At 39.8% G+C, this 17114-nt stretch overlaps 1 protein-coding gene across 1 annotated transcript in view; it reads right to left on the reverse strand.

The window, feature by feature from the left end:
- Nucleotides 1-666: 666 nt before the first annotated feature.
- Nucleotides 667-17114, reverse strand: part of b4galnt1a (beta-1,4-N-acetyl-galactosaminyl transferase 1a) — a 28234-nt gene continuing 11786 nt past the window's right edge. The window contains exons 4-11 of the mRNA XM_033630185.2: nucleotides 14715-14821; nucleotides 14540-14577; nucleotides 14251-14431; nucleotides 10720-10812; nucleotides 10426-10613; nucleotides 10197-10337; nucleotides 6826-7063; nucleotides 667-6655 (exon numbers count right to left, since the gene is read on the reverse strand). Of these exons, the coding sequence (XP_033486076.2) occupies nucleotides 6444-6655; nucleotides 6826-7063; nucleotides 10197-10337; nucleotides 10426-10613; nucleotides 10720-10812; nucleotides 14251-14431; nucleotides 14540-14577; nucleotides 14715-14821 (1198 nt within the window). The 3' untranslated portion in view covers nucleotides 667-6443. The remainder of the gene's footprint in view (nucleotides 6656-6825; nucleotides 7064-10196; nucleotides 10338-10425; nucleotides 10614-10719; nucleotides 10813-14250; nucleotides 14432-14539; nucleotides 14578-14714; nucleotides 14822-17114) is intronic.

Consider the following 17114-nt stretch of genomic DNA (forward strand, 5'->3'; position numbering starts at 1 on the left):
GAAGTAATGGCAAGACAGATGGGACAGAGATAAAAGCGGAAGGAAATATTATAGTGCTCAAAAAACCATTCCTACACGGGGAGTGTATAGAGGCAATAGAAGGGAGGAGATTGTCCTAACAAGATTAAGATTTGACCAGACAGGTCTAAATAAAACAATGTTTTTGATATTAAAAAGTACTTCAGATGAGTGTTTGGAATGTAAAATAACAGAAGATGTGGAACATATATTGATGCACTATCGAAAGTATAGGGAAGAAAGGACTAGACTAACTCAAAAGATAGGTAAGGCAGGTAGAGAGTGGAGTCTTGAGGGTATTTTGGGAACAACAGGAAATGGGGTACAGGACACACAGAAAGCTATAGTAGAATATCTGAAGGAGACAAGATTATATTATAGAATTTAAGGTTAGTTGAGGGTTTTTGGTTTTTTTTTTAATTAAAAATGAAGGATTATTAGTTAGGCAACCAAAGATGTACAGTAGTTCAGTTCATACTACATACTCTGGTACAGTAGGTGGCGGTATGCACCTAATAAGCGATGGTTGCAACCCGACATGAAACCAAAAGAAGAAGAAGAAGAAGGTTTAATTGCTTTATTTATCCCTGTTAACACCCCAGTTCACTTTCATATAGTGACAGGTCAATACAAAGTCAACAGTCAGTGTGGGTCAAAATGCCATAACAGGCTTTTATTAAATTCAGGGTCTCTCACAGCAATATTATTAAAGCAATTAAAAGTGATCATCATGAACAACGTTCAATACATATCCAATAATTAGACATCACAGGAAACATTTCAAATCATAATCTATATTCAGTCCATGGGCTGACAGGGTTCTCAGACGGTGGATCCAATAGTGTTCTCCCCTGTTACACATCCAAATGACCTGCTCTTGGGGAGAGGGTTACCTTCTCAATTACATATCTTGAAGAGGAAATAGGATGATTAAATTCAACAACATGAGCTGCTACTGGAGAATTCATGTTTTTACATCTAATAGTACTTCAGTGTTCAGTGATACGAGTTTTTAATGCTCTACTGGTCTTTCCATCATGCAATTTAACACATGGGCAAGTAATCAAGTACATAACAGATTTCGTAGAACATGAAATAAGTCCTTTTATTAACCAAGGAGGCCCACAGGACAAACATCATTAAAATAAAAGGAATGCATATGGAGCCAGAGTATGCGACACTTGTTTTCTACAATCAAGTCTACTGCCAGTGATCAGCACCTCATTGGAATTTTTGGTGTGCGTTACATTTATATTTGTAATATTAATAAACATTCATAACTTTCCTCTGTCTCTTCCTCTGGACTGTGAGGACCCTTTACAAAAATAAACAATACGTTGTTGGCAGACCCATATATTGTAGTTGTCATTTTTGCTATTGCAAATACAGCAACTTCGATTTAAAAAAAACAATAACTCAGGGTGCGTTTGCTGCCTTAACAATGAAATCTATTTAAAACACAAGGTTTGTTTGGATTACAGGGCAAGCACATGCACAGGAGCGTTGACAGATGAAGGGTGAGGCTCTTAACAGCTCAGGTGATCTCACCTTGATTGGCCAAATTTCATCTGGATCCCAGTGTCCTCCTGCTTCACGTGTTTGAATGAAATTCATGCACAGAGCACACCATCAGAGAGACATTTAATACCTGTACTTAAGTACAGTGTCACTTAAGTAAAAGTATCAAAACCCCATTGTACAAGGAATTCAAAATCCTACTTGAGCAAAGTAAAGAAATGTTATCAGCAATAATTACTACCAAAGGTATTCCTTAAAAAAGAAAAAAAAAGAAAAAAAAAAGGGTGCATACCATCAAAGTTAACAATGCCTGTAGAGCTTTTTCATTTCATTAAAATATGTTTGGCAATTCACTTTGGCCATTAAAACTGAATATCATTTAATAATCAGGGATACAAAACAAAATCAAAATTCAAACAACAATAAATATCCATCCATTCATCTTCTAACCGCTTCATCCTCTTGAGGGTCGCGGGGGGGGGCTGGAGCCTATCCCAGCTGACATTGGACGAGAGGCAGGGTACACCCTGGCCAGGTCGCCAGACTACCGCAGGGCTGACACATAGACAACCATTCACACCCACATCACACCTACGGACAATTTAGAGCTATCACTTAACCTAGTCCCCAATCTGCATGTCTTTGGACTGTGGGAGGAAGCCAGAGTGCCCGGAGAGAACCCACGCTGACACGGGGAGAACATGCAAACTCTGCACAGAGGGGCTCCCACACCCGGGATCGCACCGGGAACCCTCTTGCTGTGAGGCGACAGTGCTAACCACCACACCACCGTGCCGCCCACAACAATAAATATCTGAAAGTTAAATTATCATTACTGCCTTTGTATTGACACTATCATTCTAAAATATCTTTGGGTGAAGATGATTGAACCATCACCTCCTCTAATGAGACTTACAGTTTTAATGCCAGTAATGAAAGGATAGTGGGGCATGTTTGCAGAGTCCAGATTTTCTGTTCTGATGGCTGTTAATTGATCAGAAATATGGATGTTAAGAGCTCAATTAGTTTGCCCTGTAGAGTCATTTCGGCAAGGATGGGTCAACATATAAACCACAAAATTTCACTTTATAAGCTGTCTAATGGAAATGTTTTTTCCAGATAATGGATGTTTGAAGCTCCCACAGTTATAATAAGTACATCATATTTGGCCTAATGTTCAAATCTTAAGTCACTAGAGAAGTACATCAATGAGTAATTCAGGCTTCTGGACAGATTCTACTCACATTATAAAAGGATAAAGGAGGCTCTTTAGTGATCTCCTGAAACACACATACACTCAGCATGTACGATGGGCTGTTTGAAAGCCAGTGTTTCAATATGTGATGCAAAAACATTGTTTGCGAAAAGTCAAACCGTGTACCCTGCAGTTTAACCACTGCCATTTAACACCGCTGTAATCAACTCAATGAAAATCCCGCTTTTCTGTATGTTGGACCACAAATTTTGAACGGTCCTGATACTGTGTCCTTGACCAGCCTCCAACCAGCCACCTGGACCCAGGCCTGCCCCCCTTACCCTCACCCTCATCCAAAGCCTCTAATACTGTCAGCCCAGGGCGGACCCTGGATGCTGAATCAGCATTCACATCAACAAATATTATGATAACACTTGCAAGAACAATAATGTGAATGCTGAGTGCAGAAGTCAAACCCAAAGGTCATGGTGAGAGAGACAGAGTCAGCGCTAGTGTAAATAATCCTGGCCAAACCTGATCATCAAGTTATATAGCTTTGTACATCTCTACCTGCAGATTCAGAGACCATCACAGTCACCACGACATTTTCCCAGACAACCAAACATAAACAAAAGTATAATAGTAACAGGTTAACAACATTTATCTCTGGTGTGGAGACACCTCAATGGAATGCAGGCACGGTCAAAATACTTGTTTCACCTTGTAACACTGTGTATGTGTGTGTGTGTGTGTGTGTTATCATGAAAAAATGTGGTTCTGTTGACGTGTATTACAGCAGGAATTACCACAAAAGCAGTTTTTTTACCAAGTTTATATGTCTGTCTGTCGGTGGACAGACTTTGTCAACATGATAGCATCACAACTGTGCAAGACACAGTCACGAAAGTTTACAAGTGAGTGTAGTTGAGATGAAAATGAAGGGCAAGTTCGAGGATTGGCTTAAAACACAACCCTACGCATAATCAATCACTGCATTCAGGTCCTTAATAACTGAACCTTTTTTTTGCTACCAAATCCAATTTCTCAAAACTTTCATGGGAGAACACTGAGTTTATATCCGCTTTGCTTAACAACAAAGTGACTACAGCTGTCTAAGAAACATAACACAGTTGTACTTGAGTTATACCATGGAGATGGACACCTTTATTGTTTAGCTGTAATAATTTGCAATCCAAAACCTTTTCATATGTCTTGTTTTTTTAATTACACTGTAGTGTGCAGGAAAAGTCAGTCATAAGAGGAGATATGGCACTGACATGAGGAAGGACTGGGTGAAGTCATTACAGCTACCACAAAGGTACACAAAGACTGAAATGAGTAAAATATTATGTAAGATAAATGTCACAGAGATGGAGAGTGTGCAGAATTTTTAAATGATACATGAACTATAATTGCAAAACAACTAGAAGGTGCAGTGGACATATTACTTTGACTTACTGCACATATGTTCATCTATTTGGCAAAAATGATTTCAATACAGAAGTCAATTACACTGGCCTGATTGGCTTCACTATTTTCTCAAATGTTACATTTAAAGAACTAAGTGCGAGCTTATCAACAGTTCAATAGCTCCATTGTACAACAGCGTAATTAAAGACTCAATTTACAACCTTTATTATCAGTTTACTTGCACAGCAAGGCATGCTCACACCATTTTATCATATTGCACTTTAGAGACAAGTGCACAAACACAGTATCTTTCACAACACATTCAAAGCATGTTACAAGCATAAATGTTACCTGAGTAATAAACCCTGAGAATGCCATTGGCTGTGTTTCCATGCAGACAAAATATATTGAGCCTGGAGCATTAAGGGGCGTTTTGAACTGTTAGAACATGTTTTATATCACAACTCCGCAAATGTAGAGGCTAATTTAAAGTTACACTGGCTGCATCACCAAGTAGTTTTAAATCTAGTCTGTCTGCGAACCTCTTTCTTTAAAGGAACCAATGCAGCAATGTTTTACAATTCAGGAATAGGAAGATGCAGATAAAAAATAAAATCATTACAAAAACAAGGCAATTCATTTCATGTGTCATATAACCCTCCAATTTCTTATGAATATATGTATCATAAATATAAATAATAAATAAATACATAATATACATTTTGCAACAAGGACTACAGATGTAACTGTGACGTGACTTTTTTTATTATGAAGCATAATTGGGTTGTGATGTTATGTTTCAGATAAGATGCATTTACTGCAGTGTTTTGTTTTTTTTTTGGAGGCATATGTGCCCTGCAGTAAAGTATTTTTTTTCTTGCACTTGAATATTTTTGCCTGGATAAGATGCATTCAAGAGCTCTAAATTAACTCTACATAAGTGATTCCCAACAGGGGGGATGAGAGAGCTGATAGAAATTATGATCTTCTAAAGGAAATCTGAAACACATTCACAGTAGTGTTAAGATGAAAAATCAATATGATTTGTTGTCAATATGTATGTTTCCCAGTCAGTATTTGACTCAGTTACAACACCTTAACAACAAGCGGTATAAGTTGCGAAATGAGCAGACAAGTTAAAATAGAACTGCTGCTTTAAGTGGCTGTAGTGCAAACGCAACCTTGAACATACTGGGAAAATAGATCAAGTCTAAACATGAACAATTACTGGAGCACTACTTAAATTTTTTAGCAATTCATGCAACAACAGATATGTTCCACCACCGCTGTCTCTGTGGTGAATTACAAATAGACAGTTCCAGGAAACCCATCTCATCCTTTGAAGTCACAGTACTTATGGAAGTCAACTCAGTGCGATTAAAAACAAAAAGAAACATGATATTTTCAGTGCATTTTGTGAAGGGCAATATTTCATGTCTGCTAGAGAAAGGAGGATAGGATACTTTTTTCTATACTAAAAAATTGTAAACTGTTCATAGAACAAAATCTGTCCACAGTCTGTTTAACAGCAAGTGCTAACAAACTGTAAAATATAACAACATCAATTTCTGCAGTCTTAACCTGAAAACAAAAATTTCTCAAAATTCTCAAATGTCCAGGTAAAGTAAAATCTGAGGTTTCTCTCTAGACAAATTATACATGTTAGAAAATAGTTGTTGAAAATGTGATCGAATTTGAACTATAGAGTGCTGCGTTGAGCTTGAGCCTGAAATCATGGCTCGATGATGTGCTGCCATCTTTAACATGACCCCTCCCCAATATTTAAAAACTATATTTAAAAAATGTTACAGCACATAGCATCAGTGTTGTTTTATTCATCCCCTGTGTGTGAGCGGTGAGTTTGCTACATTCAACAAGCCTTCTTGGCTCTTTCAGTCAAGTACAGTTTTACATGAATAAACATCTTTGTTAAATGCCACAATCTTATATACATAAAAAAAAAATAGCCATCACTAATGTATCTTTCAGTCTTTCAGCCTGAATCAGCAGCCCTGCCTGCTAGCAGTTACTGCTCACTGCTGGAGGTGTGTGCTTAGTGCTAATGCTAGCTGCTGTTAGTTTCTGAACGAGAGTCTGTCGTAACTGCAGTGGCTCTGATTCTTCTGCTTCTTTTTTCATGATTTTGAAACCTAATTTGACATACTTTGAATTTTTTTAATCAATCAAATGTGTCTGGGAGGTTAGTGACACATTTTCTGTGGTGTGACAAACTCATAAAACATATGTATTTTTTCTTTACCTGGACTTTAAGGCAGCAAACAGACATGTGAGGGGCCAAGTTTCAGTGACTTGTTATGCACTTGAACCTGTTCTTGAAGTAGAAGACTTCATTAGAGATGTCATTTTGGGCAGTGGATGATGAATAGCGGAATTTGTCATAGGCCTTTTGTGAGACTGTTTTACTCCAGGGTAGTTTGATCTTTGATGCATGGCTTACGATGATGTCACTACAGGAGCCAACGTGGAGGGAGCCCAGAGCGTCGATGAAAAACTCTGCAATGCCGAAAGAAGATTTTGTTCTGGATTTACCCTCGAGTTGTTTCTTTTATATCTTTCCAGTCTGAACCAACAAAACAGTGTTATGACAGCCGTACTGTATAGAGAAAAGGGCTAACATAGCTGCTATGTTAACATTTGACAGCAGATGTTGCAGTCAGACTCACCCAGATGACCGCGCCGTGCCAGGCGGGGATTAAAGCCCACCTGCTGCACCTTGTCTGTCCTCCCCATGAAGAAGTTGATGCAGGCATCAGCTACCACACAGTTGGGAAATCCCTCGATAACATGGTGGTAACCATTTCTGATATGCAAACAGTCACCGTCCTCTCCTCCTTCCTCCACAGAAATGGTGTGACGGTATGTGGCAGTGTAACCTGTAATCTCTCTCACCGCACCACCCACCTGAAAACATTCAGACAACAAGAAAGACATGGGAGAAAAGCGTGTAGATAAACACTCACAAAGTCATGTCACACAATGAGTAACTATAACACTGTAAAATAAAATGTGAGAAAAGAAAAGAAAAGCAGCCTGTAGCCAAGAAAATGAAAGGGCTCGACACATCACTCCATGCCTGAAATATTTAGGTTGGAACAATCTGTTTGCACAGGTGGCATGGCTCACTCTCTGTATTCACTTTTTTTAATTCAAATAAGAACAGTTGCTGTGACAAGTAAGGCCAATAAGCAGTGACATGTCGAAAACATGCCCAAATTTAAAACCTGGGATCAGTTCATTGACATGTATTCATTTGACAAAATGAACTGACTGATTGATGTATGTTAGGCCACTGAGCCACCCTCTGAAACAAGGCACCACTATGAGTCAACATCAGAGTTTAGTTTCATTTCTAAAGGAAACTTGACCCTTACGTGTGGACACCTTCTTACCAAACACAGAAACAAGAAAGTTGTTGATCCTCACAACACAGACTGTGGCAATGCAGGTGATGGCATGTACAACATTTGAACTTTCTGCTCAGATCATACGTAGCAGGACTCGCTCATATTTCTCTTTTTGGCTCTATACTCCAGCACATGGATTTGAAATGAAACAATGACTGTAAGATGTATGTGCTAACTTTACTGTATAAACATATTATGTGTGTTGGAGCATGTTCTCACCCAGGACACTGATGGCAGGACATTGATCCTAAACATACAGACAAGGCATTTAGAGGACTAAAATAACCCAAACGATTCTTGGCACCTGACAGGGGCTGGGCAATATATCAATATTATGCTGATACCAGACTAGATTTCACCCTGCATTTTGGATATCATAATATTGTAAGTGCTGTCTTTTTCTGGTTTTAAAGGCTGCATTACAGTAAAGTGATATGATTTTCTGAACTTACCAGACTGTTTTCGCTGTTCTATTATTGCACTTTACCCACTTAAGTCATTATATCCATATTACTGATGATTATTTATCAAAAATTTCCTTGTGTGGATATTTTGTGAAAGCACCAATAGTTAACCCTACAATATCATCACAATAATTTGGTCAAAAGCATTATGATATTTAATTTTCTCCATATCGCCCAGCCCTACAACCTAACCCTAGTCCTCTAGAGCATGAGCAACTGAAGGCAACAGCTGTGGCATAAGGCCTGGCAGAGCTTCACCACTGAGGTTCTCAAGAGTGTGCAGATATTAATAGGTTGTAAACCTCAGGCAGTTAAAAAGCAGTTCTCTCTTTTAATGTAAGGTAAAGTTTATCTATATACACCAATCAGCCAGAACATGAAAACCACTGACAGGTGAAGTTAATAGCATCGATCATTTCATTACAATGCAATGTTCTGCAGGGAAACCTATGGTCCTGGCATCCACCAGCAAGGTGAAGCACCATGCCCAACTACAGAAACTGCTCAGGAATGATCCAAGTAACATGACAAAGAGCTCAAAGCATCGATCTAGCTTTCAAATTCCCCAGATCCCAATCTGATCGAGCATCTGTGGGACAAACTGGTACCCCAAGGTCCTTTGTCCAGGCCTTGACGGTTCAGGGCCAAGTCCAATCTACAGTAGAGCTTCTGACCTGTCAAGGCATTGAGACAGGACCTCTGGGGGTGTCCTGTGTTGTTTTGCACCAAGGCGTTGTTGACGGATCCTTTGAGTCCTGTGGGCTGAGAGGTAAAGTACCAGCATGCCCAATGGGTGTTCGATTGGATTGGGATCTGGAGAATTTGGAGGCCAGGTTGATGCCTTTACCTCTTAGTCACATATTCCAGGCCATTCCTGAGCAATTTTTATGGTGTGACATGGTAAATTGTCCTTCCTGGGGGGGGGGGGGGCACACACTGCCATCAGTGCTTGCTATGAGGGGGCATATTGGTCTGTACTGATGTTTGGGTGGGTGGTGTATGTGTCAGGACCCAAGGTTCCTCAGAAGAACATTGCATTGTCACAAAGTTTTAAAATGTTTAAAATTGTCCAAAGAACAGCCAGCAAGCTCAGTCACTTTTGGTTTTCAGTTTTGAGCACAGACTGTACAAAATAATAGATGTAGCTACCATGACACCACCCATACTTTTCAGAGTTTAGCATTTTCACTGTTGCCATCTTGGTATTTTGGAGGCAGAAGTGACCATACTTGGATGACAGGGTGGAGCTGTGTATAGGCGACAGATGGAGCTGATTCATAGACTGTTGCAATGCTGGGCAGACAGCCCATCTCCAGCTGCCACACCTTTATCTTGCTCTGTATGTTATTTTATGCTCTGTAAGGTGACCTCGGGTGACTGAAAGGCACCTTTTTAAATAACATGTATTATCATTATTATTTAAAATGCACAACTTCCAGCCTTTATAAAATGTAAACAGGTGAATTATATAACAATCCACTCCCTGTACAGTTATCATGAATGTTCAGAATGGCTCCAAAGACCAAAACTGTATTTGTACAAGACAGGAAACATATATTTCTGCTGTGAAGTTGGGCATTTTAACATGGGTGTCTTTAGGGACTGACTGGCTTCTGGAGCCAGCTGCAAGTGGCTCTTCAAGGATCTGCAGTTTTTTGCACTTCTATGTTGCCTTCATTTTTTTTTGGCTCTGGAAGGTGCTACTTAGTTTTTTACCAAGGGACAAAAAGCTGCAGCAGACCTTAAAGACCTGTCCTTAGAATAGGAGGTTCATGAATGTATCTGGTAGCTTGTTTATGGAGAACTTTGTAAGTGCTTAAAAGAATCTCAAAATGAATTCTGTATTTTACCGGCAGCAAGTGAAGCACATGCAGGTCTAGGCATGCGTGAGCTCTGTGAGAAGAGTTGCAGAAGAGCTGTGCAGTGGCATTCTGAATTTGTGATGCTATCAGCGTGTGGTAAAAGCTCATCAATGCAGTTATGTGCACATATCCGAGTACACCCTTCACTCTCATTTGTATGGTCAGGTGGGAGGGAGTAGAGGGGAGGGAACTGAATAATTGTGCACTTTTAAGTTAGTATTTATAGATCTAATAATATGCAGTCACTATTAAAGCAGTAGACATCTACCACACACATTAAACTGTCTCTGGGCATGCAACTCACCAGGTCCAGAGTGGTCTTCTCTAAGATGTCCACCATCCTCTCCAACTTGGTGTTTGCAGTGAAAATGAAATCATCATCCACCCAGAGCACATACTTGGTGGTCACTTGAGACACTGCCAGGTTTCTTCCTGCAAACCATCCCTGTGTACAGTAAATCAAGAGGGATGAACATATATAAACATATATAAACTATGTTGGTCAGTCATCACAATGCATAACAATTCTTTACCTTTCCAAAAGGCATGATGTAATGCTCAATGTGAGGCCCAGTCACTGGCTGAGGATGTTCATTATCATCTGCTATCACTATGGTGACAGTGGGATAGTGTTGTCGTATACTGTCAATGAGGTCTTTGAGTTTGTCGTAGCGTAGAAAAGTTTTGGTGGCGATGGTAACAAGAGCACTAATATTGTACTCTAAGTAGAAACAAACAAAAAAAACACATGATCAAAAAAACATTCAATGTGGCATTCAAACATTTTCCATTAAATAAGATTAATAATGATATAACTGCTCACAAACCTCTTTGATATCCTGAGTTGTAAAGGTTAGGTATGATTCCATGTCCAACTTTAATGTTGAAATATGACTGGTGACCTTCAGTTGCAAACTGAACTGCAGAACAAAATTGTGACAAACAGATGAAGCAGTACATATTTTGGTAACACTTTACTTGAAGGTGTCTACATAAGGGTGACATGACACTGTCATAACTATGACATGAAACTGTCATGAGCTTGTCATAAACATTAAGTACATGTCATAAACGTTTATGACTGCTGTCATTAAGTGTCATTTGTTTTTTGTAATGACAAGTTGACATTGTGTGGGTTGTCTTGATTATGACAACTTGACATTAATTAAAGTGACTGTGATGATCCCTGTGTCATCTAGGGGTGTGTCTGCTGTGAGAGTTTGTCAGGCCTGTCTCTCCCAGGCTGACTTGATTGCAACTCAGTGCACCTGGGCCTGGTGCACTGAAAGTGATAAAAGCTGTGCTCACTCATTCACTCACCTTCTGCTTCTCCCTACAGGCAACCACTCTGGTCTGGTTTGGTAATGTTTTAGTTTCTTTGCTTTGATGCACTCTCCAACACTTACACATACACACTCTCCCACACCCATCATTCAATACTCACACATAGCACTGATATCACTGACATTCACACCCCATATGTTATTCTTATTAGTTATTTGTTAATTTGGTCTAATTTGGTTTGATTTGCTTCTAATAAAATATCTGTTGTTAACCGTTCATCATGGTGTGTCTCCCTTTTGTTATGGCCACTTGAGCCGGGTCGTAACAGTGACATTACCAGAAGTTGTCTTTGTCATGACAAGTTGACATTAAATTTGTTATTGTCAGTGTATGTAATGTCACTTTGATTAATGTCAAGTTGTCATAATCAAGACAACCCAAACAATGTCAACTTGTCATTAAAAAAACCGAATGACACTTAATGACAGCAGTCATAAACATTTATGACATGTATATAATGTTCATGACCGTGTCATGTCATAGTTATGATAATGTCATGTCACTCTTACGTAGATACCCTCAAGTAAAGTGTTACCATTTCATGACAAGCTGTAATTACCTATGCACCGCAGTTGATGTCACTACTTTAGTTATGGTAGTTATGTTTCCAGCTAATTCAGAATGCAGCAGCACGTGTACTAACAGGAACTAAGAAACGAGATCATATTTCTCCTGTTTTAGCCTCTCTGCACTGGCTCCCTGTAAAATCCAGAATTGAATTTAAAATCCTATTGTTAACTTATAAAGCTCTAAATGGTCAAGCTCCGTCATATCTTAGAGAGCTCATAGTGCCATATTATCCCACCAGAACACTGCGCTCTGAGAACGCAGGGTTACTCGTGGTCCCTAAAGTCTCCAAAAGCAGATCAGGAGCCAGAGCCTTCAGCTATCAGGCTCCTCTCCTGTGGAATCATCTTCCTGTTACGGTCTGGGAGGCAGACACCGTCTCCACATTTAAGACTAGACTTAAGACTTTCCTCTTTGATAAAGCTTATAGTTAGGGCTGGCTCAGGCTTGCCCTGTACCAGCCCCTAGTTAGGCTGACTTAGGCCTAGTCTGCTGGAGGACCCTCCTATAATACACCGGGCACCTTCTCTCCTTCTCTCCTTCTCTCTCTCTCTCTCTCTCTCCCTCTCTCTCGTGTCCTATTACTGCATCTTGCTAACTCGGCCATTCTGGATGTCACTAACTCGGCTTCTTCTCCAGAGCCTTTGTGCTCCACTGTCTCTCAGGTTAACTCATATCGCAGTGGTGCCTGGATAGCGTGATGTGTGTGGTTGTGCTGCTGCTGTGGTCCTGCCAAATGCCTCCTGCTGCTGCTGCTATCATTAGTCATTAGTCATACTTCTACTGTTATTATACACATATGATTATTGTCACACATGTATACTATCAGATATTAATATATTATTATTAATTATAATATTATTACTTTCATTAATGTTGTTGTAAGCTACTGTCATTACCGTCTGTCCTGCATCTCTCTCTGTCTCTGTCTCTCTGTCTCTCTCTCTCTCTCTCTCTGTCTCATTGTGTCATACGGTTTACTGTTAATTTATTATGCTGATCTGTTCTGTACGACATCTATTGCTTGTCTGTCCGTCCTGGAAGAGGGATTCCTCCTCAGTTGCTCTTCCTGAGGTTTCTACTGTTTTTTTTCCCCGTTAAAGGGTTTTTTTGGGGGGAGAGGACAGAGGGATGTCGTATGCTGTAAAGCCCTGTCAGGCAAATTGTGATTTGTGATATTGGGCTTTATAAATAAAATTGATTGATTGATATATACTAACCAACTAATAGACATAATAGACTGTATCTGCATGTAGAATATTTCACAAATTAAAATATCCCTGTATTGCTTAATGCTTCCTTAAAGGGGACCTACGCTCATATTCTGGTTGTATTTTGGGTTTCTAGTAGAATATGTTTACATACTTTAACACTTTATTTTCCTCACACTATCTGTACTGGAACACTTGTATTCACCCTCTGTCTGAAACACTCTGTCTTACCACCTGTCTCTTTAAGCCACCCTACCAAAAAAGCCCAGTCTGCTCTGATTGGTCAGTGTTTTTGGGTTTTCTGCATCTAACACCAGCACTGCAACGGGGTAATAACTGTAACAAAGTAAAGAGGAACTTTTTGAAAAATTTAGACATGTTCCAGCAGGAAGTTTACAAGTTAGCTTCTACAAACATTTGCAGCAAGATTCTTACAGCAGACAGCCACATACATGAACCACAATCTGATGTCATCTTGTAGCCAAAGTAAAAAACAAACGCTATTGTAAGCAAAGTGTTCAGAGTGGTTTGAGATGTTTGCTGATAGGGATTACTTATACAAACATTTCAACATCCAATGTTGCAACGATATAAATGACAGAAAATGAACACAAGCATAATATGTCCCCTTTAACCCATTACCATAATGTCTGTTGAAGTGGAAGCAGACAATGTTCTTCTGTTTTAGCTTATTATAAAAAAATAAATGTTTATTGCACTATGACGTGGCTATAGAAGAATGATAACATTACCATTTACATTGGTTTCCTGTAAGCTTTGCTTTTAATGCTGTCTGCCGCAGGATCTGAAAATGAAGAAGCTTAGGACGGGCGGATTCACTGCTTAAAGAAAGTGTGACCACTGAGCAACCAAAACAGAAAGACGATAGCACCTTTGTTTTCCCTGGTAGCTCTTGGTTGCTATTCCAAGTAACCATAGAGTAGTATTACTGTAAGTTCTTTGCGGTTACAATCCCATCCCCTGTACCAGAAATGGCGGATGCTGGAACAATCAAGGGAACTGTGGTTTTCCGGGCTCTGATGAAAACAGAAAGTGATGCCAACAATAATACCTCTTGAAATTCTATTGAGATAAAGTTGAAAAATGATCTGTTTCCACTTCAATAAATTGCTTATTGGTCCAATTTGTTGTGTATTACCACTGAACCCAAGGCTTAATAGGTAAACATGACATTTTACTTTTCGTATTGAGATAGTATCCATGTAATGACTTTACCTGTGTCTGCTGTCTTTGGATGGAAAACAGTGTTTGTATAAGTGACAAACTGCAGCTGCCCGTTTAAAGCGGAGAGACTGGGACTCGACAGCGTCATGTGCTTCTCCCCTGCTCCTTTAACAGAGACCTTGTCCACTGTGGCAGCAACATCAAAAGTCCCCAGGATTGCTGTCAAATGCACCTGTTGCAATAATCACATGGTTTTGGGGAAAAAATAAACACAACATTTAACATTTATACAAAAGTGGGTACGTTAACCACAATCAAAACGACAAACTGAAGAAATTACCATATGGTTTGATCCTGTTTTTTCTTTAAGACCCAAACCTATGGAAAGAAAGCAGTTGTTACTGAGGGCATCAAGATGCGATGATGGTGACCAACACACTTAAATGCAAAGCAGGTAAAGATGTTTTGTTTCAGCTCTGATATCATGTGTAGTGTCATGGTAGATATGCTGTTACCAGGAATGATGATCGTTTTGAGGGGTCGCACCTCCACACCCTGGGTAGGATACTGAAGAGGACTGTTGGCCTCAGCAACGATAAGCACATCTGCAGGATTGTACGACCTTTACATACAGAACATGGAGAGAAAAGTACCTGCATTGCTTCGTCACTGTGAAATAAACACCTATTTATTTACTTTGAGTACCTAATTTATGTCAGGATCTCTCACTTTATTAGTGATCTAGAGGTACTGCATTAAAATCAGTATCAAGTAGCTCATATGTTGAATTGATGAAATCTTGTTACCCTTAATTTGTACTGTGAGATTTTCTATGACCTGTATGAGAATAAGCTCTGAAATGTGAAGATTTCCTGCTTTTGTTAGTTCTCTCATTGCGCAGGCCCAAAAACGACTGAACTCATGAGTCCCTGAACTCATCACTTGACACTGTCACTGATCTGTATTCCTTTTTACAGTTAGGTTATTCATTTGCAATTACTGTCTATAGCAAATTTCTGTTACTTTCTTTTATATTTTATTTATGTTACATTTTATCCCAATATTTTAAAGGTCTACAGTGTAAGATTTAGTAGCATGTAGTGGTGAGGTGGCAGAGCTGAAGCTTCTCTGGTGTGCCAAGTGTGTAGGAGAACTACAGTGGCCGGCTCGAGAACGAGAATGGTTCCATCTAGAGCCAGTGCTTGATATGTCCATTCTGGGCCACTGTAATACAACATGGCGGACTCTGTTGGAGAGGCACATACATTCTCTCTCTCTCCCTCATTTTTTTTTAACTCTAGTAATGTCCTTTTCATACATATTTTATCAGCATTGTTGGTAGACGTCTCAGGTCCATGATTAGATGACAGCTTCTCTGTAAAGCCCCTTTTTCCACTGCACAAAAAACTGCTAACATCTGGCTTATTTAATCAGAGAGGTTACAACTGGCATTCACACCCACGGCATTGATAGAAACATATCACATGGGTGAACTTGCTAATTTTAGCCCTGTGATGCAGTAACATGCCACAACAAAATACTGTCTGTCTTAGTTTGATGTTTGAAAGAGAGACTAAATATGAAAGAGATATATAAAAAGTAGTAAGCACCAGTGCTTAATTTGTAAAATTAGAAGTAGGGGAACACTTTGGGCCTCTGAGACAGCAGTGTTCCCCCACTTCCAAAAGTGGAGGAACACTTTTTTAAGCGGCACCCGAGCCGCCTCACTGCGCGATTCCGAATGGAATGGTTGTGACATCTAGTGTTGTCACCGTACCAAAATTGGGACCCACGGTACGATAGCTACCAGTGAAAGTATCATGGTTCTGAATAGTATCAGGATACCACGGCAAAAATGAGGCAGATGTGCCTTTTGTCATTTATAAAAAGATAAATCACTTTTCTATAATACATCAATGATATTTCAATAGAATAAATTACTTATTGACTTATTCATACTTCAAAAACAGCATCAATAAGTGATTAACATAGGGGGGATCAAAATAAAATAAATAAATAAAATAACAATCAACCAGCCACCCTCCTCCCCTGACAAGTAAAGAACAGTCCCTAAAGTGCGGTGAGGTTTGTGGACCATTACCTGCCACAGAGAGAAATGTGAACGGCTCGTTTCTCCTCTGACACATCACATACCTGTGTGCCGCCATGGCTCAGTTGTCCAGGTACTACTGGGCAGTCATGACACCAACAAGAGGAAATTACTGGACCTGGAGTCGGACTCACCGGTAAGCTGTTATGTTGCGGCACGGAGCACTATGAGCCTCCGCCGTATTTGACCACCGTATCCTGTCTGTGACCCCCGTTCAACCCACAACCGGCAGGATTTGATTTTCCTTTCTGCTGCTGAAATCTGTACTCACACAGCAAGCTGAATGATTTAATTTGCGCGCACAAAAATATTTTTAGTCGCAAATGCGAGTAAAATGCTTGCACGTAGAGCTCTGTGGAAAACAAATCATTGCTGACAAGTAAAAATAAATAAATAATAACTTTCACTGCTCAAAGATACTCACATGCCTGGAAAACAAACCACTACAGCAGCATATTGAGTGCCAGGTGGCCGGCGCGCGCTGGTCAATAACGGCGCATGGACACTCACCGTCTTGCGATTGGACTTTGAACTATCATATGTAGGCTACTGTGGAGTTTTAGTACCGCGGTCTACCATTACCAGTATACCCTGCAACACTAGTGTCGTCAGCCAATACTGTATGTAGTTTTTAGATGCGAAAAGTTCTAGACCCATGCAAATTAGTTCCGGAACGCACCAGGGCCTTTTCTGAAAAGATCCTGGTACGCGTTCCAGTACGTACAAATTCAGCACTGGTAAGCACTATAAGGTTTTCACATACATCAATGCTGCTTTCTACTGTTTACTGACCGTGATGTCTAAT

The sequence above is a fragment of the Epinephelus lanceolatus genome, chromosome 8 (assembly GCF_041903045.1).
Source record: "Epinephelus lanceolatus isolate andai-2023 chromosome 8, ASM4190304v1, whole genome shotgun sequence".
NCBI lineage: Eukaryota > Metazoa > Chordata > Actinopteri > Perciformes > Serranidae > Epinephelus > Epinephelus lanceolatus.